Below are 26,462 nucleotides of genomic sequence, written 5' to 3'. Positions count from 1 at the left end.
AAAATTTGAAGTAGTAACATTTTTAATGGTATTACATAATTCCTGGAATTTTAGGATAACCTTAGTTTTTTGTCCTGATTAAGAGGAATGTATTGACGGTGGAACGGTTGATGTGGGTTGAAAAATGTGGGAGGAGTAGTCGACAGAAAAAGGGGTTGAAAAAAACGGAATTCTGGGAATTCCTTAAATTTTTTTTCACTTGGAAAAATAATAGAATGTCCAGGATAAGGGAAATATTATGAAAGTGGAATGGTTTGAATCGGTTAAAAAATGTGAAAATGGTGGAAGTTTGAGAAATGGCCGATTCATTTCTAAATTCATTTGAAATGTCCCTATAAACTGGGAATTCTAGGAAATCCAGGAACATTTTTAGAATTGTGGAAGGAGAGCACACAATTCCTGAACAGGCTGAATATTGAAGTTGGAACGGTTTGAATCGGATAAAAAATGTGGAAGTTGTGGAACTTTGAAACATGTCCCACTCATTTCAATAGGAATTTCATAGAAATTTGGGAATTTTCATAAAAAGCAGGATTTTTTTTTAGAAAATTCTAAAAGACTTGAATGTTCTGAATGAGTTGAAATGGTTGGTGTTGGAATTTTCCAAATCTGTCGAGAAAATTTGAAGTAGTAACATTTTTAATTGAGAAATGGTTTTACGTTATTCCTGGAATTTTGGGATAACCTTCGTTTTTTGTCGTGATTAAGAGGAATGTTTTGACGGTGGAACGGCTGTTGTGGGTTGAAAAATGTGGGAGGAGTAGTTGACAGAAAAAGGGGTTGAAAGAAACGGAATTCTAGGAATTCCTGGAATTTTTTTTACTTGGAAAAATAATAGTTTGAATGTCCAGGATAAGGGAAATATGTTGAAAGTGGAATGGTTTGAATCGGTTAAAAAATGTGAAAATGGTGGAAGTTTGAGAAATGGCCGATTCATTTTGAAATTCATTTGAAATGTCCCTATAAACTGGGAATTCTAGGAAATCCGGGAACATTTTTAGAATTGTGGAAGGAGAGCACACAATTCCTGAACAGGCTGAATATTTGGAAGTTGGAACGGTTAGAATCGGATAAAAAATGTGGAAGTTGTGGAACTTTGAAACATGTCCCACTCATTTCAATAGGAATTTCATGGAAATTTGGGAATTTTCACAAAAAGCAGGATTTTTTTTTAGAAAATTCTAAAAGACTTGAATGTTCTGAATGAGTTGAAATGGTTGGTGTTGGAATTTTCCAAATCTGTCGAGAAAATTTGAAGTAGTAACATTTTTAATTGAGAAATGGTTTTACGTTATTCCTGGAATTTTGGGATAACCTTCGTTTTTTGTCGTGATTAAGAGGAATGTTTTGACGGTGGAACGGTTGTTGTGGGTTGAAAAATGTGGGAGGAGTAGTTGACAGAAAAAGGGGTTGAAAGAAACGGAATTCTAGGAATTCCTGGAATTTTTTTTACTTGGAAAAATAATAGTTTGAATGTCCAGGATAAGGGAAATATGTTGAAAGTGGAATGGTTTGAATCGGTTAAAAAATGTGAAAATGGTGGAAGTTTGAGAAATGGCCGATTCATTTTGAAATTCATTTGAAATGTCCCTATAAACTGGGAATTCTAGGAAATCCAGGAACATTTTTAGAATTGTGGAAGGAGAGCACACAATTCCTGAACAGGCTGAATATTTGGAAGTTGGAACGGTTTGAATCGGATAAAAAATGTGGAAGTTGTGGAACTTTGAAACATGTCCCACTCATTTCAATAGGAATTTCATGGAAATTTGGGAATTTTCACAAAAAGCAGGATTTTTTTTTAGAAAATTCTAAAAGACTTGAATGTTCTGAATGAGTTGAAATGGTTAGTGTTGGAATTTTCCAAATCTGTTGAGAAAATTTGAAGTAGTAACATTTTTAATTGAGAAATGGTATTACGTAATTCCTGGAATTTTAGGATAACCTTCGTTTTTTGTCCTGATTAAGAGGAATGTTTTGACGGTGGAACGGTTGATGTGGGTTGAAAAATGTGGGTGGAGTAGTTGACAGAAAAAGGGGGTGGAAAAAAACGGAATTCTGGGAATTCCTGAATTTTATTTTTTACTTGGAAAAATAATAGTTTTAGTGTCCAGGATAAGGAAAATATGTTGAAAGTGGAATGGTTTGAATCGGTTAAAAAATGTGGAAATGGTGGAAGTTTGAGAAATGGCCGATTCATTTTGAAATTCATTTGAAATGTCCTTATAAACTGGGAATTCTAGGAAATCCAGGAACATTTTTAGAATTGTGGAAGAAGAGCACATAATTCCTGAACAGGCTGAATATTGAAGTTGGAACGGTTTGAATCGGATAAAAAATGTGGAAGTTGTGGAACTTTGAAATATGTCCCACTCATTTCAATAGGAATTTCATGGAAATTTGGGAATTTTCGCAAAAAGCAGGATTTTTTTTTTAGAAAATTCTAAAAGACTTGAATGTTCTGAATGAGTTGAAATGGTTGATGTTGGAATTTTCCAAATTTTTTGAGAAAATTTGAAGTAGTAACATTTTTAATGGTATTACATAATTCCTGGAATTTTAGGATAACCGTAGTTTTTTGTCGTGATTAAGAGGAATGTTTTGACGGTGGAACGGTTGATGTGGGTTGAAAAATGTGGGAGGAGTAGTCGACAGAAAAAGGGGTTGAAAGAAACGGAATTCTAGGAATTCCTGGAATTTTTTTTTTACTTGGAAAAATAATAGTTTGAATGTCCAGGATAAGGGAAATATTTTGAAAGTGGAATGGTTTGAATCGGTTAAAAAATGTGAAAATGGTGGAAGTTTGAGAAATGGCCGATTCATTTTGAAATTCATTTGAAATGTCCCTATAAACTAAGAATTCTAGGAAATCCAGGAACATTTTTAGAATTGTGGAAGGAGAGCACACAATTCCTGAACAGGCTGAATATTTTGAAGTTGGAACGGTTTGAATCGGAGAAAAAATGTGGAAGTTGTGGAACTTTGAAAAATGTCCCACTTATTTCAATAGGAATTTCATAGAAATTTGGGAATTTTCACAAAAAGCAGGATTTTTGTTGTTGTTGAAAATTCTAAAAGACTTGAATGTTCTGAATGAGTTGAAATGGTTGATGTTGGAATTTTCCAAATCTGTTGAGAAAATTTGAAGTAGTAACATTTTTAATTGAGAAATGGTATTACGTAATTCCTGGAATTTTGGGATAACCTTAGTTTTTTGTCCTGATTAAGAGGAATGTTTTGACGGTGGAACGGTTGATGTGGGTTGAAAAATGTGGGAGGAGTAGTCGACAGAAAAAGGGGTTGAAAAAAACGGAATTCTGGGAATTCCTGAATTTTATTTTTTACTTGGAAAAATAATAGTTTTAGTGTCCAGGATAAGGAAAATATGTTGAAAGTGGAATGGTTTGAATCGGTTAAAAAATGTGAAAATGGTGGAAGTTTGAGAAATGGCCGATTCATTTTGAAATTCATTTGAAATGTCCCTATAAACTGGGAATTCTAGGAAATCCAGGAACATTTTTAGAATTGTGGAAGAAGAGCACACAATTCCTGAACAGGCTGAATATTGAAGTTGGAACGGTTTGAATCGGATAAAAAATGTGGAAGTTGTGGAACTTTGAAATATGTCCCACTCATTTCAATAGGAATTTCATGGAAATTTGGGAATTTTCACAAAAAGCAGGATTTTTTTTTAGAAAATTCTAAAAGACTTGAATGTTCTGAATGAGTTGAAATGGTTGGTGTTGGAATTTTCCAAATCTGTTGAGAAAATTTGAAGTAGTAACATTTTTAATGGTATTACATAATTCCTGGAATTTTAGGATAACCGTAGTTTTTTGTCGTGATTAAGAGGAATGTTTTGACGGTGGAACGGTTGATGTGGGTTCAAAAATGTGGGAGGAGTAGTCGACAGAAAAAGGGGTTGAAAAAACGGAATTCTAGGAATTCCTTCAATTTTTTTTCACTTGGAAAAATAATAGAATGTCCAGGATAAGGGAAATATTATGAAAGTGGGATGGTTTGAATCGGTTAAAAAATGTGGAAATGGTGGAAGGTTGAAAAATGGCCAATTCATTTTGAATAGGGGAAAATGTCCTTATAAACTGGGAATTCTAGGAAATCCAGGAACATTTTTAGAATTGTGGAAGGAGAGCACACAATTCCTGAACAGGCTGAATATTGAAGTTGGAACGGTTTATCTTAGATAAAAAATGTAGGTGTTGTGGAATTTTGAAGAATGTCCGACTCATTTCAATTGGAATTTCATAAAAATTTGGGAATCCCGGGAAAAGCCGGAATTTTTTTTAGAAAATGGTAAAAAACTTGAATGGTCTGAATGAGTTGAAACGGTTGGTGTTAATTTTTTTCAAATCAGTTGAGAAATGTTGAAGTAGTAACATGTTGAATTGAGAAATAGTATACGGAATTCTTGGAATTTTGGGAAAACCATGATTTTTTTTTATTAAGAGGAATGTTTTCACAGTGGAACGGTTGAAATGTGTTGAAAAATGTGGAAAGGGTAGTGGAAATTAAGGGGGGAAATAGGTTACCAAAAAACGGGAATTCCTGGAAATGTGTTGAATGTGGAAAAATGGTAGTTTGAATGTTAAGTATGAGTTGAATGTGTTGAAGGTGGAATGGTTTGAATCGGTTGAAGAATGTGGGAATTGTGAAAGTTTGAAAAATGGCCAATTTATTTTGAATGGGGAACATGCAAAAAAAAAAAAAAAGGAATTACGGGAAATCCGGGAATTGTTTTTAGAATTGTTGAAGTAAAGCACACAATTCCTGAACAGGCTGAATATTTTGAAGTTGGAACGGTTTGAATCAGATGAAAAATGTGGGAGTTGTGGAACTTTGAAGAATGTCCCATTGATTTCTATGGGAATTTCAGGAAAAGCGGGAATTTCCTTGAAAATGGTAGAAAACTTGAATGGTCTGAATGAGTTCAAATGGTTGGTGATGAAATTTTTCAAATTAGTGGAGAAATGTTGAAGTATTAACATGTTGAATTGAGAAATGGCATTACGGAATTTCGGGAAAACCGGGAATTTTTCCAGTTAAAAAAACAACTTTGTTTTTTGTCCCCTAAAGAAAAATTTTATGACGGTGGAACAGTTGAAATGTGTTGAAAAATGTGGAGGGAGTAGTCGACAGAAAAAAGGGTGGAAACAGGGCTTTGGAAAGGTAGGAATTCTGGAAAATCCTGGATTTTTTTTTACTTGGAAAAATTCTAGTTTGAATTTCCAGACTAGTGGAATGTGTTGAAGGTGGAATGGTTTGAATAGGTTGAAAAATTTGGAAATGGTGAAAGTTTGAAAAATGGCCAATTCATTTTGAATGGGGAAAAATGTCCCGGAATACCTGGAATTCTGGGAATTTGTCATGTGAAAGCCCGCGATTCACGAACAGGCTGAACAGTCTGAAGTTAGAACGCTTTGAATCAGATGAAAAATGTTGGAGTTGTGGAACTCTGAAGAATGTCCCATTCATTTAATGGGAATTTCATGAAAATTTGGTAATTTCAGGAAAAGCGGGAATTTTTTGGAAAATGGTCGAAAAATTGAATGGTCTGAATGAGTTCAAATGGTTGGTGATGAAATGTTTCAAAATAGTGGAGAAATGTTGAAGTAGTAACATGTTGGATTGAGAAATGGTATTACAGAATTCCTGCAAATTAGGGAAAACAGGGAATTTTTCCAGTTAATAAACAATTATTTTTTGTCCTGATTAAGAGGAATGTTTTGACGGTGGAACAGTTGAAATGCGTTGAAAAATGTGGAAGGAGTAGTCGACAGAAAAAAAGGGTGGAAATAGGGCTTTGGAAAAGTAAGAATTCTGGGAAATCCTGGATTTTTTTTTTACTTGGAAAAACTATAGTTTGAATTTCCAGAATAGTGGAATGTGTTGAAGGTGGAATAGTTTGAATAGGTTGAAAAATGTTGAAATGGTGAAAGTTTGAAAAATGGCCAATTCATTTTGAATGGCGAAGATTTTTCCGTAAAACCTGGAATTCTGGGAGCTTTTGGAATTTGTTAAGTGAAAGCCCGCGATTCCCGAATAGGCTGAACAGTTTGAAGTTAGAACGCTTTGAATCAGATGAAAAATGTGGGAGTTGTGGAACTCTGAAGAATGTCCCATTCATTTAATGGGAATTTCAGAAAAATTTGGTAATTTTTGTGGAGAAATCTTTAAAATTGGTGGAGAAATGTGGAAGTAGTAACATGTTGGATTGAGAAATGGTATTACAGAATTCCTGAAAATTCGGGAAAACCGGGAATTTTTCCAGTTCAAAAAACAATTATTTTTTGGCCTGATTAAGAGGAATGTTTTGACGGTGGAACAGTTGAAATGCGTTGAAAAATGTGGAAGGAGTAGTCGACAGAAAAAAATGTGGAAATAGGGCTTTGGAAAAGTAAGAATTCTGGAAAATCCTGGATTTTTTTTTAACTTGGAAAAACTATAGTTTGAATTTCTAGAATAGTGGAATGTGTTGAAGGTGGAATGGTTTGAATAGGTTGAAAAATGTGGATATGGTAAAAATTTTAAAAATGGCCAATTCATTTTGAATGGCGAAAATTTTCCCGTAAAACTTGGAATTCTGGGAGTTTTTGGAATTTGTTAAGTGAAAGCCCGCGATTCCCGAACAGGCTGAACAGTTTGAAGTTAGAACGCTTTGAATCAGATGAAAAATGTGAGAGTTGTGGAACTCTGAAGAATGTCCCATTCATTTAATGGGAATTTCAGAAAAATCTGGTAATTTTTGTGGAAATTTTTTTTAAATTAGTGGAAAAATGTGGAAGTAGTAACATGTTGGATTGAGAAATGGTATTACAGAATTCCTGAAAATTTGAGAAAACCGGGAATTTTTCCAGTTCAAAAAACAATTATTTTTTGTCCTGATTAAGAGGAATGTTTTGACGGTGGAACAGTTGAAATGCGTTGAAAAATGTGGAAGGAGTAGTCGACAGAAAAAGGGTGGAAATAAAGCTTTGGAAAAGTAAGAATTCTGGAAAATCCTGGAATTTTTTTTTAACTTGGAAAACTATAGTTTGAATTTCTAGAATAGTGGAATGTGTTGAAGGTGGAATGGTTTGAATAGGTTGAAAAAATGTGGAAATGGTGAAAGTCTGAAAAATGGCTAATTCATTTTGAATGGGGAAAAATGTCCCGGAAAACCCGGAATTCTGGGAATTTTTGGAATTTGTCATGTGAAAACTTGCGATTCCCGAACAGGCTGAACAGTCTGAAGTTAGAACGCTTTGACTCAGATGAAAAATGTGTGAGTTGTGGAACTCTGAAGAATGTCCCATTCATTTAATGGGAATTTCTGAAAAATTTGGTAATTTCAAGAAAAGCGGGAATTTTTTGGAAAATGGTAGAAATATTGAATGGTCTGAATGAGTTCAAATGGTTGGTGATGAAATGTTTCAAATTAGTGGAGAAATGTTGAAGTAGTAACATGTTGGATTGAGAAATGGTATTACAGAATTCCCGAAAATTACGGAAAACCGGGAATTTTTCCAGTTAAAAAAAACAATTATTTTTTGGCCTGATTAAGAGGAATGTTTTGACGGTGGAACAGTTGAAATGCGTTGAAAAATGTGGAAGGAGTAGTCGACAGAAAAAAATGTGGAAATAGGGCTTGGGAAAAGTAAGAATTCTGGAAAATCTTGGATTTTTTTTTTTACTTGGAAAAACTATAGTTTGAATTTCCAGAATAGTGGAATGTGTTGAAGGTGGAATGGTTTGAATAGGTTGAAAAATGTGGAAACGGTGAAAGTCTGAAAAATGGCCAATTCATTTTGAATGGGGAAAAATGTCCCGGAAAACCTGGAATTCTGGGAATTTTTGGAATTTGTCAAGTGAAAACCCGCGATTCCCGAAAAGGCTGAACAGTTTGAAGTTAGAACGCTTTGAATCAGATGAAAAATGTGTGAGTTGTGGAACTCTGAAGAATGTCCCATTCATTTAATGGGAATTTCAGAAAAATTTGGTAATTTTTGTGGAGAAATGTTTAAAATTAGTGGAGAAATGTTGAAGTAGTAACATGTTGGATTGAGAAATGGTATTACAGAATTCCTGCAAATTAGGGAAAACAGGGAATTTTTCCAGTTAATAAACAATTATTTTTTGTCCTGATTAAGAGGAATGTTTTGACGGTGGAACAGTTGAAATGCGTTGAAAAATGTGGAAGGAGTAGTCGACAGAAAAAAGGGTGGAAATAGGGCTTTGGAAAAGTAAGAATTCTGGAAAATCCTGGAATTTTTTTCAACTTGGAAAAACTATAGTTTGAATTTCTAGAATAGTGGAATGTGTTGAAGGTGGAATGGTTTGAATAGGTTGAAAAATGTGGAAATGGTAAAAGTTTGAAAAATGGCCAATTCATTTTGAATTGGGAAAAATGTCCCGGAAAACCTGGAATTCTGGGAATTTCTCATGTGAAAACTTGCGATTCCCGAACAGGCTGAACAGTCTGAAGTTAGAACGCTTTGACTCAGATGAAAAATGTGTGAGTTGTGGAACTCTGAAGAATGTCCCATTCATTTAATGGGAATTTCTGAAAAATTTGGTAATTTCAAGAAAAGCGGGAATTTTTGGGAAAATGGTAGAAATATTGAATGGTCTGAATGAGTTCAAATGGTTGGTGATGAAATGTTTCAAATTAGTGGAGAAATGTTGAAGTAGTAACATGTTGGATTGAGAAATGGTATTACAGAATTCCTGAAAATTAGGGAAAACCAGGAATTTTTCAAGTTCAAAAAAACATTATTTTTTGTCCTGATTAAGAGGAATGTTTTGACGGTGGAACAGTTGAAATGCGTTGAAAAATGTGGAAGGAGTAGTCGACAGAAAAAAATGTGGAAATAGGGCTTGGGAAAAGTAAGAATTCTGGAAAATCCTGGATTTTTTTTTACTTGGAAAAACTATAGTTTGAATTTCCAGAATAGTGGAATGTGTTGAAGGTGGAATGGTTTGAATAGGTTGAAAAATGTGGAAACGGTGAAAGTCTGAAAAATGGCCAATTCATTTAGAATGGGGAAAAATGTCCTGGGAATCCTGGGAAATCTGTGAATTTAGGGAATTTGTCAAGTGAAAGCCTGCGATTCCTGAACAGGCTGAACAGTTTGAAGTTAGAACGCTTTGAATCAGATGAAAAATGTGGGAGTTGTGGAACTCTGAAGAATGTCCCATTCATTTAATGGGAATTTCAGAAAAATGTGGTAATTTTTGTGGAGAAATATTTAAAACTAGTGGAAAAATGTGGAAGTAGTAACATGTTGGATCGAGAAATGGTATTACAGAATTCCTGAAAATTACGGAAAACCGGGAATTTTTCCAGTTAAAAAAAACAATTATTTTTTGTCCTGATTAAGAGGAATGTTTTGACGGTGGAACAGTTGAAATGCGTTGAAAAATGTGAAAGGAGTAGTCGACAGAAAAAAATTTGGAAATAGGGCTTGGGAAAAGTAAGAATTCTGGAAAATCCTGGAATTTTTTTTAACTTGGAAAAACTATAGTTTGAATTTCTAGAATAGTGGAATGTGTTGAAGGTGGAATGGTTTGAATAGGTTGAAAAATGTGGAAATGGTGAAAGTCTGAAAAATGGCTAATTCATTTAGAATGGGGAAAAATGTCCCGGAAAACCTGGAATTCTGGGAGTTTTTGGAATTTGTTAAGTGAAAGCCCGCGATTCCCGAACAGGCTGAACAGTTTGAAGTTAGAATGCTTTGAATCAGAGGAAAAATGTTGGAGTTGTGGAACTCTGAAGAATGTCCCATTCATTTAATGGGAATTTCAGAAAAATTTGGTAATTTCAGGAAAAGCGGGAATTTTTTGGAAAATGGTAGAAAAAATTGAATGGTCTGAATGAGTTCAAATGGTTGGTGAGGAAATGTTTCAAATTAATGGAGAAATGTTGAAGTAGTAACATGTTGGATTGAGAAATGGTATTACAGAATTCCTGAAAATTAGGGAAAACTGGGAATTTTTCAAGTTCAAAAAAACAATTATTTTTTGGCCTGATTAAGAGGAATGTTTTGACTGTGGAACAGTTGAAATGCGTTAAAAAATGTGAAAGGAGTAGTCGACAGAAAAACATGTAGGGCTTGGGAAAAGTAAAAATTCTGGAAAATCCTGGATTTTTTTTTTAACTTGGAAAAACTATTCCAGAATTGTGGAATGTGTTGAAGGTGGAATGGTTTGAATAGGTTGAAAAATGTGGAAATGGTGAAAGTCTGAAAAATGGCTAATTCATTTAGAATGGGGAAAAATGTCCCGGAAAACCTGGAATTCTGGGAGTTTTTGGAATTTGTCATGTGAAAGCCCGCGATTCCCGAACAGGCTGAACAGTTTGAAGTTAGAATGCTTTGAATCAGAGGAAAAATGTTGGAGTTGTGGAACTCTGAAGAATGTCCCATTCATTTAGTGGGAATTTCAGAAAAATTTGGTAATTTCAGGAAAAGCGGGAATTTTTTGGAAAATGGTAGAAAAAATTGAATGGTCTGAATGAGTTCAAATGGTTGGTGAGGAAATGTTTCAAATTAATGGAGAAATGTTGAAGTAGTATAACATGTTGGATTGAGAAATGGTATTACAGAATTCCTGAAAATTAGGGAAAACTGGGAATTTTTCAAGTTCAAAAAAACAATTATTTTTTGGCCTGATTAAGAGGAATGTTTTGACGGTGGAACAGTTGAAATGCGTTGAAAAATGTGAAAGGAGTAGTCGACAGAAAAACATGTAGGGCTTGGGAAAAGTAAAAATTCTGGAAAATCCTGGATTTTTTTTTTAACTTGGAAAAACATCTTCCAGAATTGTGGAATGTGTTGAAGGTGGAATGGTTTGAATAGGTTGAAAAATGTGGAAATGGTGAAAGTCTGAAAAATGGCCAATTCATTTAGAATGGGGAAAAATTTCCTGGGAATCCTGGGAAATGTGGGAATTTTGGGAATTTGTCAAGTGAAAGCCCGCAATTCCTGAACAGGCTGAACAGTTTGAAGTTGCAACGGTTTGAATCAAGTGAAAAATGTGGAAAGTAGAACGCGCCAAAATCTGTAGAAGAAGAAGTTGAATAAATAGATGCATTTTTGTCTAGAATACTTTGGAGCGTTCACACAATAAGAACCGTTGTTTTGATGTTGAGATTGTGTTTCCACAGACGTGGTCACAGCTGTGTGGAAGACGTACATGACATGTGTCTTCTCTGGCAGGACGCCATGATCCAGACCATCGTGGAGGGCTGCAACTGCCTGCTCTACATGAACATCTCCAGCACTCTTCTGACGGACCTCAGTCTCAAGGAACTGTCCAGGTAAACAATCTCACCATCCACCTTTCTTGGGGGGCGGCTGGGAGCCTTGCCCTCCGCTTCCCAGAAGTACCCTCCTTGATGCTCTTTTTCCGAACGTGCAGCCCAGCTCTGGCGCGTTCAATTGGGAGAACGCGGCCAAGATTTAGAGGAACAGATGTGGCGCGCTTAAGAGCGTGAACGATGATGCAAATATTTGCTCATTTCCCAACCAACACAAAGTTGGAGCACAAAATTGTAAGATGAAGACTAAAACTTTGATCATGTGACAGCCTTGTCTCAATAGTTCTAGAAAACTACTGTAATACTTTTTGCTTCGACTTGTACAAGTCAGTACACTCCTTCCATTCCAGCATCATCTTACTGCTTTTAAGGGACAATACTAGAAAGATGAAACTTGCCGCGATCAAAAGTTGTAAAGGACATAACGTCACGGCTATCTTGAGTTTCCTAACATTTCTACAACTCTTTATTTTTTTGTGATAGAGTAATTGGAGCACATACTTGTTGGTCACAAAAAAAACATTCATGAAGTTTGCTTCCTTTATGAATTTATTATGGCTCTACTGAAAATGTGACCTAATCTGATTAGAGGTCTGCGTTAGCGCTTATAATAACAACACAGCTAATATTTGGTGAATATTCAGGTCACGATATGTTTAAAGAGTATCGTTGGCAGGTTTTGGATGGTTAGAGGGTTTTGTTGGCAAAATAGAGAGCCCCCTTTGACTTTTTATGTATTTATTTATTTACAACTCAGAGTGCATAAAAAAAGAAAACCACATATATACGGATTGTGAATGATAAACAGCACAATATACAATTTACAATATTTTTTTATAGTACAATATTTTGCTATTTTTTGCATATTTAATACTATTATGTATATACTATACTATTTTTATACTATTTTTGCATATACTAATTGACTTTTTATGTATTTATTTATTTACGACTCAAAATGCATAAAAAAACACATATATAAGGTTTATGAATGAAAAACAGCATAATATACTATTTTTTATAGTATACTATTTTACTACTTTTTGCATATTTTATACTATTTTATGTACTATACTATTTTTGCATATACTACTTTTTGCATATTTTGTCCAAGCACGAGCCTGAACAAGCAACCATGGCTGACAAGTTTTGGATTGTTAGAAGGTTTTGTTGGCAAAATAGAGAGCCCCCTTTGACTTTTTATGTATTTATGTATTTACGACTAAGAGTGCATAAAAAAAGAAAACCACATATATACGGATTGTGAATGATAAACAGCAAAATATACTATTTATACTATTTTTTTTGTAGTATACTATTTTACAATTGTTTGCATATTTTATACTATTATATATACTATTCTATTTTTGTACTATTTTTGCATATACTAATTGACTTTTTATGTATTTATTTATTTACGACTCAAAATTCATTAAAAAAAAACACATATATAAGGTTTATGAATGATAAACAGCATAATATACTATTTTTTATAGTGTATTATTTTACTATATTTTGCATATTTTATACTATTATATATACTATACTATTTTTGCATATACTAATTTTTGCATATTTTGTCCAAGCACGAGCCTGAACAAGCAACCATGGCTGACAAGTTTTGGATTGTTAGAGGGTTTTGTTGGCAAAATAGAGAGCCCCCTTTGACTTTTTATGTATTTATGTATTTACGACTAAGAGTGCATAAAAAAAGAAAACCACATATGTAAGGATTATGAATGATAAACAGCAGAATATACTATTCTTTATAGTATAATATTTCAGTATTTTTTTTGCATATTTTATCATATTATATATACTAAGCTGTACTATTTCTATACTATTTTTGCATATACTATTTTTTGCATATTTTGTCCAAGCACGAGCCTGAACAAGCAACCATGGCTGATAAGTTTTGGATTGTTAGAGGGTTTTGTGGGCAATAGAGAGAGCCCCCTTTGACTTTTTATGTATTTATGTATTTACGATTAAGGGTGCATAAAAAAGAAAACCACATATATAAGGATTGTGAATGATAAACAGCACAATATACTATTTATACTATTTTTTATAGTATACTATTTTATTGCATATTTTATACTATTATATATACTATACTATAGTAATTTTATACTATTTTTGCATATACTATTTTTTGCATATTTTGTCCAAGCACGAGCCTGAACATGCAACCATGGCTGACACGTTTTGGATTGTTAGAGGGTTTTGTGGGAAAAATAGAGAGCCCCCTTTGAGTTTTTATGTATTTATTTACGACTAAGAGTGAATGAAAAAAGAAATCCACCTGACTTATATAAGGATTGTGAATGATAAACAGAACAATATGCAATTTTTTGCATATTTTGTCCAAGCAGTAGCTTAAACAAGCAACCACGCCTGACAAGTTTTGGATTGTTAGAGGGTTTTGTGGGCAAAATAGAGAGCCCGTTTTATGTATTTATTTACGACTAAGAGTGCATAAAAAAAGAAAACCACTTGTCTTATATAAGGATTGTGATTGATAAACAGGACAATATACTATTTTCTTCCCTGGCTGTCATGCATATTTTGTCCAATCACAAGCCTGAACAAGCAACTGTAGCTGACAAGGTCACACATTACAACACTAATGATAATAAAAATAGTGTTAATATGTTCCATGTACATTATTATATTATATTAGTATGTTAACAACTTGCTGTTCTGTTGTTAAATATAGATAAAAAAAACATTTCTTACAACACAGCGTGGCCTACTGCTACAAGCTGGGTGCTACAAATCCACCACCAAAAAATAGTTGGTCTGTATTAGCGCTTATAATAACAAGATCGCTAATATTTGGTTAATATTAAGGTCACGATTTGTACTGTATAAAGAGTACTATTGGCAGGTTTTGGATTGTTGGAGGGTTTTGTGGGCAAAATAGAGAGCCCCCTTTGACTTTTTATGTATTTATTTACGAGTAAGGGTGCATAAAAAAAGAAAAACACATTTCTTAGTTAAGGATTTTGAATGATAAACCGCACAATATGCTATTTTTTTTGCATGACCTTGAACAAGCAACCACGGCTGCAAGTTTTGGATTGTTTGAGGGTTTTGTGGGTAAAATAGAGAGCCCTCTTTGACTTTTTATGTATTTATTTACGACTAAGAGTGCATAAAAAAAGAAAAACACATGTCTTATATAAGGATTGTGAATGATAAACTGCGCAATATGTTATTTTTTTGGCATATTTTGTCCAATCACAAGCCCGAACAAGCAACCGTAGCTTACAAGGTCACACATTATAACACTAATGCTAATGAAAATAGCTGTAATATGTTCCATGTACATTATTATATTATATTAGTATGTTAACAACTTGCTGTTCTGTTGTTAAATACCGATAAAGAAACATTTCTTACGACACAGCGTGGCCTACTGCTACAACCTGGGTGCTACAAATGCATCTCCCAAAAAATAATTGGTCTGCGTTAGCGCTTATAATAACAAGATCGCCAATATTTGGTTAATATTCATGTCACATTTGGTTAATATTCATGTCACAATATGTATAAAGAGTATTATTGGCAGGTTTTGGATTGTTGAGGGTTTTGTGGGCAAAATAGAGATCCCCCTTTGACTTTTTATTGTATTTATTTACGACTAAGAGTGCATAAAAAAAACAACACATGTCTTATATAAGGATTGTGAATGATAAACCGCACAATATGCTATTTTTTTTGCATGAGTTTGAACAAGCAACCACGGCTGACAAGTTTTGGATTGTTTGAGGGTTTTGTGGGTAAAATAGAGAGCCCTCTTTGACTTTTTATGTATTTGTTTACGACTAAGAGTGCATAAACAAAGAACAACACATGTCTTATATAAGGATTGTGAATGATAAACTGCAAAATATACAATTTTTTTCCCTGGCTGGTATGCATATTTTGTCCAATCACGGGCCTGAACAAGCAACCACGGCTGACAAGGTCACACATTATAACACTAATGATAATGAAAATAGCGGTAATATGTTCCATGTACATTATTATATTGTATTAGTATATTAACAACTTGCTGTTCTGTTGTTAAATACCGATAAAGAAACATTTCTTACGACACAGCGTGGCCTACTGCTACAAATGCATCTCAAAAAAAATAATTGGTCTGTGTTAGCGCTTATAATAACAAGATCGCCAATATTTGGTTAATATTCATGTCACATTTGGTTAATATTCATGTCACAATATGTATAAAGAGTATTATTGGCAGGTTTTCGATTGTTGGAGGGTTTTGTGGGCAAAATAGAGAGCCCCCTTTGACTTTTTATGTATTTATTTACGACTAAGAGTGCATAAAAAAAGAAAACCACATGTCTTATATAAGGATTGTGAATGATAAACAGCACAATATGCTATTTCTTTTGCATGAGCTTGAACAAGCAACCACGGCTGACAAGTTTTGGATTGTTTGAGGGTTTTGTGGGTAAAATAGAGAGCCCTCTTTGACTTTTTATGTATTTATTTACGATCAAGATGCAAAAAAAAGAAAACCACGTCTTATATAAGGATTGTGAATGATAATCTGCACAATATGTTATTTTTTGGGCATATTTTGTCCAATCACAAGCCCGAACAAGCAACCGTAGCTTACAAGGTCACACATTATAACACTAATGATAATAAAAATAGCGGTAATATGTTCCATGTACATTATTATATTATACTAGTATGTTAACAACTTGCTGTTCTGTTGTTAAATACCGATAAAAAAAACATTTCTTACGACACAGCGTGGCCTACTGCTACAAGCTGGGTGCTACAAATGCACCGCCCAAAAAATAGTTGGTCTGCTTTAGCGCTTATAATTACAAGATCGCTAATATTTTGTTAATATTCAAGTCACGTTATGTATAAAGAGTATTATTGGCAGGTTTTCGATTGTTGAGGGTTTTGTGGGCAAAATAGAGAGCCCCCCTTGACTTTTTATTGTATTTATTTACGACTAAGAGTGCATAAAAAAAGAAAACTACATGTCTTATATACGGATTGTGAATGATAGACAGCACAATATACTATTTTTTTTTGCATATTTTGTCCAAGCACGAGCTTGAACAAGCAACTACGGCTGACAAGTTTTGGATTGTTAGAGGGTTTTGTGGGTAAAATAGAGAGCCCTCTTTGACTTTTTATGTATTTATTTACGACTAAGAGTGCATAAAAAGGATTATATAAGGATTGTGAATGATAAACTGCACAATATGTTATTTTTTGGGCATATTTTGTCCAATCACAAGCCTGAACAAGCAACCGTAGCTTACAAGGTCACACATTATAACACTAATGCTAATGAAAATAGCGGTAATATGTTCCATGTACATTATTGTATTGTATTAGTATGTTAACAACTTGCTGTTCTGTTGTTAAATACCGATAAAAAAAACATTTCTTACGACACGGCGTGGCCTACTGCTACAAGCTGGGTGCTACAAATGCACCGCCCAAAAAATAGTTGGTCTGCTTTAGCGCTTATAATTACAAGATCGCTAATATTTTGTTAATATTCAAGTCACGTTATGTATAAAGAGTATTATTGGCAGGTTTTCGATTGTTGAGGGTTTTGTGGGCAAAATAGAGAGCCCCCTTTGACTTTTTATTGTATTTATTTACGACTAAGAGTGCATGAAAAAAGAAAACCACATGTCTTATATAAGGATTGTGAATGATAAACCGTACAATATGCTATTTTTTTTGCATGAGCTTGAACAAGCAACCACGGCTGACAAGTTTTGGATTGTTTGAGGGTTTTGTGGGTAAAATAGAGAGCCCCCTTTGACTTTTTATGTATTTATTTACAACTAAGAGTGCATAAAAAAAGAAAAACACATGTCTTATGTAAGGATTGTGAATGATAAACTGCAAAATAGACAATTTTTTTCCCTGGCTGGTATGCATATTTTGTCCAATCACGAGCCTGAACAAGCAACCGTAGCTTACAAGGTCACACATTATAACACTAATGATAATAAAAATAGCGTTAATATGTTCCATGTACATTATTATATTATATTAGTATGTTAACAACTTGCTGTTCTGTTGTTAAATACCGATAAAAAAAACATTTCTTACGACACAGCGTGGCCTACTGCTACAACCTGGGTGCTACAAATACATCTCCAAAAAAATAATTGGTCTGTGTTAGCGCTTATAATAACAAGATCGCTAATATTTGGTTAATATTCATGTCACATTTGGTTAATATTCATGTCACAATATGTATAAAGAGTATTATTGGCAGGTTTTGGATTGTTGAGGGTTTTGTGGGCAAAATAGAGAGCCCCCTTTGACTTTTTATCGTATTTATTTAAGACTAAGAGTGCATAAAAAAAAAAACATGTCTTATATAAGGATTGTAAATGATAAACCGCACAATATGCTATTTTTTTTTGCATGAGCTTGAACAAGCAACCACGGCTGACAAGTTTTGGATTGTTTGAGGGTTTTGTGGGTAAAATAGAGAGCCCTCTTTGAGTTTTTATGTATTTATTTACGATTAAGAGTGCAAAAAAAAGAAAACCACGTCTTATATAAGGATTGTGAATGATAAACTGCACAATATGTTATTTTTTTGGCATATTTTGTCCAATCACAAGCCCGAACAAGCAACCGTAGCTTACAAGGTCACACATTATAACACTAATGCTAATGAAAATAGCGGTAATATGTTTCATGTACATTATTGTATTGTATTAGTATGTTAACAACTTACTGTTCTGTTGTTAAACACCGATAAAAAACATTTCTTACGACACAGCTGGACTTTTTAAAAAATCTCGGAGTTTTTCTAATACGACGGCTGCTTCAGACATGTTGGTATTCATGTTTTGGCCCAAAGAACCGCAGCTACCGCAGGCACTCATGCAGCCCGACTCTTTTCCCACAGAAACTGCGTCAACCTCCAGTACCTGAGCGTGGCTTACTGCTACAAGCTGACGGACAAAGGCTTCCAGTACCTGAGCGTGGGAAGAGGCTGTCACAATCTGATCCACCTGGACCTGTCCGGCTGCACCCAGGTCAGTCGTCTAAAATCCAAACGCTCCGTTTTGCACGTGTACCCGCTCGTTTCTGGCCGCACTCAAAAAGTGAGCTGGGATCTGAAAAAGAAGGGAGGGTAGAGAGCGAGAGAGGGGAGGGAGGGTCTGAGTAAGCCCCCAGGCCGATTCACCATGTGCTCACAACAACAAGGAGAAGGCGGGGCCATGTTGCTTCCAGATGTATGTTTTCATTTAAGGGAAGTGCGAGGAGCAAATGGGATGACTCACATTCCTGTCCTCCGTGGTGGCCCCTGTAGGTGAGCGTGACTGGCTTCAGCTACATCTCCCAGGCGTGCCCCTTCCTCAAAGAGATCGTGATCAACGACTTGGACCAGCTGTCCGATAACTGCGTCTCCGTGAGTTCCCTTGCAGGGTCGCCATGTGGAGGCGGTGCACCATAGCCGTGGTTGTGGATCTTCTGAGGCGGAGGCTCTCGTAAATGTTTACAAATCATTCTATGTTACTGAATATTAGGGGTGTAGGGGAAAAATGGACCCCGCCCCGACCTTGGATAAGCGGAAGAAGAGGGATGGATGGAAAAAAATCGATTTCCTAATGAATTGCGAGTCTTATTTGTAGCGATTCTTAGTTGATTAAAATAATAAAAAATCTGTCTAATATATATATATATATATATATATATATATGAATTGAAATACTTTTTTTTTTTACAATTGTTAATCGATTTAAAAAAAATCAAAAATCGATCCAAAAATAAAAAAATATATATTTTACACATTATTCTATATTACTGTATATTAGGGATGTCAAAAAAATCGCTTTTCGAAAGAAATTGCGATTATTTGTTACAATTCTTAATTGATTAAAATAATTTAAAAAATACATCTAAAAAAAAAAATATATATATATATGTATGTATGTATTACAAATTATTGTATATTACTGTATATTAGTGGTGTAGAATTTTTTCCCCCCCCGAATGAATTGCAATACTTTTTTTTTTTTACAATTGTTAATCGATTAAAAAATTGTTTTCTACAAAAATATATATTATGTATACATACATTATATATATTACACATTATTCTATATTACTGTATATTAGGGGTGTCAAAAAAATCGCTTTTCGAAAGAAATTGCGATTATTTGTTACAATTCTTAATTGATTAAAATAATTTAAAAAATACATCTAAAAAAAAAAATATATATATATATGTATGTATGTATTACAAATTATTGTATATTACTGTATATTAGTGGTGTAGAATTTTTTCCCCCCCCGAATGAATTGCAATACTTTTTTTTTTTTACAATTGTTAATCGATTAAAAAATTGTTTTCTACAAAAATATATATTATGTATACATACATTATATATATTACACATTATTCTATATTACTGTATATTAGGGGTGTCAAAAAACAGCTTTTCAAAGGAATAACAATTATTTGTCATGATTCTTAATCAATAAAAAAAGGAAATCGATCTAAAAAAAAATACATGTCTATTGTGTATATATATATATATATATCTATATCATATATATATATATATATATATATGTGTATGTATAGATATACATATATAAATATATATATATCTATCTATATATCATATATATATATATATCATATATATATATACTGTATGTATATATATATATGTATATATTTGTATATAAATATACATATATATATATCTATATCATATATATACTGTATGTATATATATATAAATATATATATCTATATCATATATATATATATATCATATATATATATCCATATCTATATCATATCATATATATACTATATATCTATATCATATCATATATATACTGTATGTGTATATATATATGTATATATATATATATGTGTGTATGTATATATATATATATATAAATATATATATACACGTACAGTATATATGATATAGATGTTAAAAAAATTCATTTAAAAAAATTTACATTTTCGACATCCCTAAAATACAATAATATAGAATGATTTGTAATACATACATACATACATATATATATATATTTATGTATATATTTTTTTAGATTCATTTTTTTATTTCTTTTGATCAATTAAGAATCGTTACAAATAGGAATCGCAATTCATTCGAAAATCTATTTTTACACCCCTTTTATACAGTAATATAGAATCATTTGTTATATATATATATATATATATATATATATATATATATATAAATGCACACATATATATGGTTTGTATTATATATACATATATATATATATATATATTACAAATTCTATATTACTGTATATTAGGGGAGTCAAAAAAGATTTTCAAATAAATTGCAATTCTTATTTGTAACGATTCCTGATTGATTACAAAATCAAAAATCAATCAATCTATATATATATATATATATGTATACGTATTTATATATTATGTATGTATATATATATGTATATATTATGATTAAAACATCAAAAATCAATCAATATATATATATCTATATGTATTTATATATTATGTATGTATATATATATATATATGTATATATTACAAATCATTCTATATTACTGTATATAAGAGGTGTAAACATTTTTTATTTTCAAATGAATTGCGATTCTTTTTTGTAACAATTCTGAATTGATTAAAAAAATCAATAATCAATCTAAATATATGTATATATATGTATGACAAATCATTCTATAGCATTGTATATTGGGGTGTCCAAAAAATCGAATAAATCGCGATTCTTTTTTGTAACGATTTTTAATCGATTAAAAAAATCCAAAATTTATCTAAAAATATCTGTGTGTACGTATATATATACCTAAGTATATATACATACACATATATATATATATATATATATATAAAATGTGTATATAGTATATATAGACCCAGGCAAATCATATAGTTTGCCATTGTTGTTCTCCTGGGGCGGCGTGGCTCGGTTTGTAGAGCGGCCGTGCCAGCAACTCCAGGGTTCTAGGTTCGATCCCCGCTTTCCCCCATCCTAGTCACTGCCTTTGTGTCCCTGGGCAAAAAGACACTCTCCCAAGTGCCACCTCCACTAGTTTCAATGTAACTTAAGATACGGTAAAATCTCTAGAGAAAAGCGCTATATAAATATAATTCACTTCGCTTCTTGTTGCCTTATTTTTATTTGACTTGATTAAATGTTTGGGCATCGTTATTTTTTTTTAAAATAATACCAAAAATATATAGCGGTTTATGGAGGAATGTAGTTGATGGTAAAGATGGCAGCCAATGGTATTAAAAAAGTCGTTGCCCACAGATGACAGCCCTAGGGTGTATATACTTCACTACTGTTGTTGTCATGTGACCATAAGATATTCACACATTCCAGGCCTTGATGTCCAAATGTCACCATCTGACCTCCATCTCGCTGGTGGAGGCCAGGAACCTGACAGACGTCGGCATGAAAGCCATCGCCGACGTGGCCAAACTGAAGACGTTCATCATTGAGGGTGAGAACCCTGCGAGCAGTAACCTCGTGTCTCCCCCCCGCCCCCCGGCTCATTTTGTGTCCCGCCTTCAGGGAACAAGCATGTGAGCCACGTGAGTTGGAAGTCGCTGTGCTGCAGCTCACGAAACCTGCGCACCCTTCACGTGGTCGACTGCCTGAGGATGAATGACGTGGGCCTCAAGTGTTTGCTCTCCCTGCGAAACCTGCAGACCTTGGACATCTCGCTCTGCACCAAGTCTGTGTCGCCCCGCGTCCCGGGATTGTGAGCGGGTGACAGGTTGGTGACGCCTGCCTGCTTTCAGAGTGACGGACCGAGGGATCCAACACCTGGCCGAGAGCGCCTCGGCGTGCAAGCTGCAGAAGCTGAGCGTGAGCCAATGCTGTCTGATCACCGACTCAGCCGTCAACGTGATCGGCAACAAGTAAGGTTCACACGCCTCTCACATCCAACACATGGAAACCATGTGTTCCTGCAAGAAGTATTGCAAGACATTCTAATATTGTGAAGACTTTTATGGCGAACAAATATAGTTTTACATGCAGAAAACACTGACAGGTCAAATGCACTTGCCCTTATATATATATACAAACCCCGTTTCCATATGAGTTGGGAAATTGTGTTAGATGTAAATATAAACGGAACACAATGATTTGCAAATCATTTTCAACCCATATTCAGTTGAATATGCTCCAAAGACAACGTATTTGATGTTCAAACTGATAAAGCGGGCGGCGTTTCTGGGTGCTGTTGATAAAAGGGTTCGGCTTTGCATAGTAGAGTTTTAACTTGCACTTACAGATGTAGCCACCAACTGTAGTTACTGACAGTGGTTTTATGAAGTGTTCCTGAGCCCATGTGGTGATATCCTTCACACACTGATGTCGTTTTTTGATGCAGTACCGCCTGAGGGATGAAAGGTCTGTAATATCGCTTATGTGCAGTAATTTCTCCAGATTCTCTGAACCTTTTGATGATTTTACGGACAGTAGATGGTAAAATCCCTAAATTCCTTGCAATAGCTTGTTGAGAAATGTTGTTCTAAAACTGTTTGACAATTTGCTTACAAATTGGTGACCCTCATTCCATCCTTGTTTGTGAATTACTTAGCATTTCATGGAAGCTGCTTTTATACCCAATCATGGCACCCACCTGTTCCCAATTAGCCTGCACACCTGTGGGATGATGTTCCAAATAAGTGTTTGATGAGCATTCCTCAACTTTATCAGTATTTATTGCCACCTTTCCCAACTTTTTTGTCACGTGTTCCTGGCATCAAATTCTAAAGTTTATGGTTATTTGCATGAAAAAAATGTTTATCAGTTTGAAAATCAAATATGTTGTCTTTGTAGCATATTAAACTGAATATGGGTTGAAAAGGATTTGCAAATCATTGTATTCTGTTTATATTTACATCTAACACAATTTCCCAACTCATAAGGAAATGGGGTTTTTATATAAACACACATACAATGTATTTATATGTATGTATATATATATATATATATATATATAGGCTTCACGGTGGCAGAGGGGTTAGTGCGTCTGCCTCGCAATACGAAGGTCCTGCAGTCCTGGGTTCAATCCCAGGCTCAGGATCTTTCTGTGTGGAGTTTGCATGTTCTCCCCGTGAATGCGTGGGTTCCCTCCGGGTACTCCGGCTTCCTCCCACTTCCAAAGACATGCACCTGGGGATAGGTTGATTGGCAACACTAAATTGGCCCTAGTGTTTGAATGTTGTCTGTCTATCTGTGTTGGCCCTGCGATGAGGTGGCGACTTGTCCAGGGTGTACCCCGCCTTCCGCCCGATTGTAGCTGAGATAGGCGCCAGCGCCCCCCGCGACCCCGAAAGGGAATAAGCGGTAGAAAATGATGGATATATATATATATATATATATATACACACACACATACATACATATAAATACATACATATATATACACACTCACACAGTCGTGGTCAAAAGTTTACATACACTTGTAAAGAATAGAGTGATTGGAGCACATACTTGGTCACTAAAAACATTCATGAAGTTTGCTTCTTTTCTGAATTTATTATGGCTCTACTGAAAATGTGAGCAAATCTGCTGGGTCAAAAGTATACATACAGCAACATACATTATCAATGTTGGTGATGTAGAAAAGTTACAATCAAATCAGCTTCATGGCCTCCTAACTTCAAGTGAGTGATTAGGATTTATGACACCTGTTCACTTTTCTGAGCCCATTTAAATAGGGCTCATGTGACGCACTCCGACTCGGTTAATGGGAAAGACAAAGGAACTCAGCACTAATCTGAAAAAATGAATCATTGACTTGAACAAGTCAGGAAAGTCACTTTGTAGCCAGCTCAAGGTCCCAAGAGCAACTGTGCAGACAAAAGTGCATGGCACAGTTTTGTCACTGCCACGATCAGGAAGAAAACGCAAGCCATCACCTGCTGCTGAGAAAAAAAATGGGTCAGGGTGACCAAAAGTCAACCGAGAACCACCGAAAAGAAGGTTTCTCATAGTCAGCATTGTCACTGGCGTCCCACTAGATGTGAATTCTCCCTGCCCACTGGGTGTGAGTTTTCCTTGCCCTTTTGTGGGTTCTTCCGAGGATGTTGTAGTCGTAATGATTTGTGCAGTCCTTTGAGACATTTGTGATTTGGGGCTATATAAATAAACATTGATTGATTGAAGAAGGTCTGCAATGAATTGGAAGCTCCTGGAACACAGGTATCAGTCTCCACAGTCAAGCGGGTTTTGCATGGCCATGGACTGAGAGGCTACCATGCAAGGAGGAAGCCTTTGCTCCAAAAGCCACACCGTAAGGTGATAAGATAAGACCTTCTGGAGGAAAGTTCTGTGGTCAGATGAAACAAAAATGGAGCTGTTTGGCCACAATGCCCGGCAATATGTTTGGAGGAGAAAAGGTGAGACCTTTAATCCCAGGAAAACCATCCCTACCGTCAAGCATGGTGGTGGTATTATTATGCTCTGGGCATGTTTTGCTGCCTGTTGTGTGACTATCAGAAACTAATAAGTCATTGAGAGTGGAAAGCAGGGCTCTGACACGCTAGGTCCTAGGATGCAACATTCACGACCCATCAGGAGCAAGGGTGAAGTGTCTTGTCCAAGGACAAAATGGACGAGACGAGGTTGGTAGAAGGTGGGGATTGAACCGGGAATCCTCAGGTTGCTGGCACGGCCACTCTCCCAATCGCGTTACGCCGTCCCCAAACTGAAACTAAACACCCTTGGACTGTAAGGTCGGGCTACAACGGCGGACTCGCGCAAAGCTCTTCGGTGAACCATTACCATATATGGAGATATCCGCCGACGTCACGTGTTGGAAAACAGGTCAAAAAATGGTGCAGAAACCTGAGGGCTCGTTTAGAGCAAGTACGATATAAGGCAAGATTGTTTTATAAACATCTCCGATGTGCTTTTATTGTTTGATTTTACATTTTTCGGGACTTATGCAGAACCCAAATAGACAAAAACAGATAAGAAGAGTTGTTTTTGCATAATCCGCTTGTAGGAGTCTAAATGATGTTTAAGTTAATTGACATTTTATGGAAGGTGCTTTATGTTTATTCAGCCAAAAGGGGACTATTTATTTTAAATAATACAAAAATGTATATATTTCATGCTTAGGATAATTATAAGGTAATTATTACCATCCATCTTCTTCCGCTTATCCGAGGTTGGGTCGCGGGGGCAGCAGCCTAAGCAGGGAAGCCCAGACTTTCCTCTCCCCAGCCACTTTGTCCAGCTCTTCCCAGGGGATCCCGAGGCGTTCCCAGGCCAGCCGGGAGACATAGTCTTCCCAACGTGTCCTGGGTCTTCCCCGTGGCCTCCTACCGGTCAGACGTGCCCGAAACACCCCCCTAGGAAAGCGTTTGGGTGGCATCCTGACCAGATGCTCCTCTCCATGTGGAGGAGCAGCGGCTTTATTTTGAGCTCCTCCCGGATGGCAGAGCTTCTCACCCTATCTCTAAGGGAGAGACCCGCCACCTGGCGGAGGAAACTCATTTCGGCCGCTTGTGATCTTATCCTTTTGGTCACAACCCAAAGCTCATGACCATAGGTGAGGATGGGAAGGTAGATCGACCGGTAAATTGAGAGCTTTGCCTTCCGGATCAGCTCCTTCTTCATCACAACAGATCGATACAACGTCCGCATTACTGAAGACGCCGCACCGATCCGCCTGTTGATCTCACGATCCACTCTTCCCCCACTCGTGAACAAGACTCCTAGGTACTTGAACTCCTCCACTTGGGGCAGGGTCTCCTCCCCAACCCGGAGATGCCACTCCACCCTTTTTCCGGGCGAGAACCATGGACTCGAACTCGGAGGTGCTGATTCTCATCCCGGTCGCTTCACACTCGGCTGCGAACCGATCCAGTGAGAGCTGGACAGATGAAGCCATCAGGACCACATCATCTGCAAAAAGCAGAGACCTAACCTGCAGTCACCAAACCGGAACCCCTCAACACCTTGGCTGCGCCTAGAAATTCTGTCCATAAAAGTTATGAACAGAATCGGTGACAAAGGACAGCCTTGGCAGAGTCCAACCCTCACTGGAAACGTGTCCGACTTATTGCCGGCAATGCGGACCAAGCTGACACTGATCATACAGGGAGCGGACCGCCACAATC

The 26,462-nt window shown here is 35.5% G+C and overlaps 2 protein-coding genes across 4 annotated transcripts in view; one reads left to right on the top strand and one right to left on the bottom strand.

The window, feature by feature from the left end:
• Positions 1–18,802, bottom strand: part of LOC133549086 (leucine-rich repeat-containing protein 17-like) — a 43,798-nt gene extending 24,996 nt beyond the window's left edge. Inside the window, exons 1-2 of one of the 2 annotated variants that reach the window (XM_061894204.1) lie at positions 18,619–18,802; positions 18,310–18,450 (exon numbers count right to left, since the gene is read on the bottom strand). The gene's annotated coding sequence lies outside the window, so the exon portion shown is untranslated. Of the gene's footprint in view, positions 1–18,309; positions 18,489–18,618 lie in introns of those variants that run through there. The other variant, XM_061894205.1, reaches the window with a different exon arrangement.
• The window catches only part of fbxl13 (F-box and leucine-rich repeat protein 13), an 89,928-nt gene that overhangs the window by 52,359 nt on the left and 11,107 nt on the right, over positions 1–26,462 (top strand). For both annotated transcript variants that reach the window (XM_061894202.1, XM_061894203.1), the window contains exons 11-16: positions 11,214–11,314; positions 18,240–18,369; positions 18,648–18,746; positions 21,700–21,820; positions 21,892–22,054; positions 22,122–22,241. In XM_061894202.1, the coding sequence (XP_061750186.1) occupies positions 11,214–11,314; positions 18,240–18,369; positions 18,648–18,746; positions 21,700–21,820; positions 21,892–22,054; positions 22,122–22,241 (734 nt within the window). The remainder of the gene's footprint in view (positions 1–11,213; positions 11,315–18,239; positions 18,370–18,647; positions 18,747–21,699; positions 21,821–21,891; positions 22,055–22,121; positions 22,242–26,462) is intronic.

Source organism: Nerophis ophidion, linkage group LG03, assembly GCF_033978795.1.
Source record: "Nerophis ophidion isolate RoL-2023_Sa linkage group LG03, RoL_Noph_v1.0, whole genome shotgun sequence".
In the NCBI taxonomy this organism is placed as follows: Eukaryota; Metazoa; Chordata; class Actinopteri; order Syngnathiformes; family Syngnathidae; genus Nerophis; species Nerophis ophidion.
The sequence above is the reverse complement of the archived record's forward strand: the minus strand, read 5'-3'. Positions and strand labels throughout refer to the sequence as shown.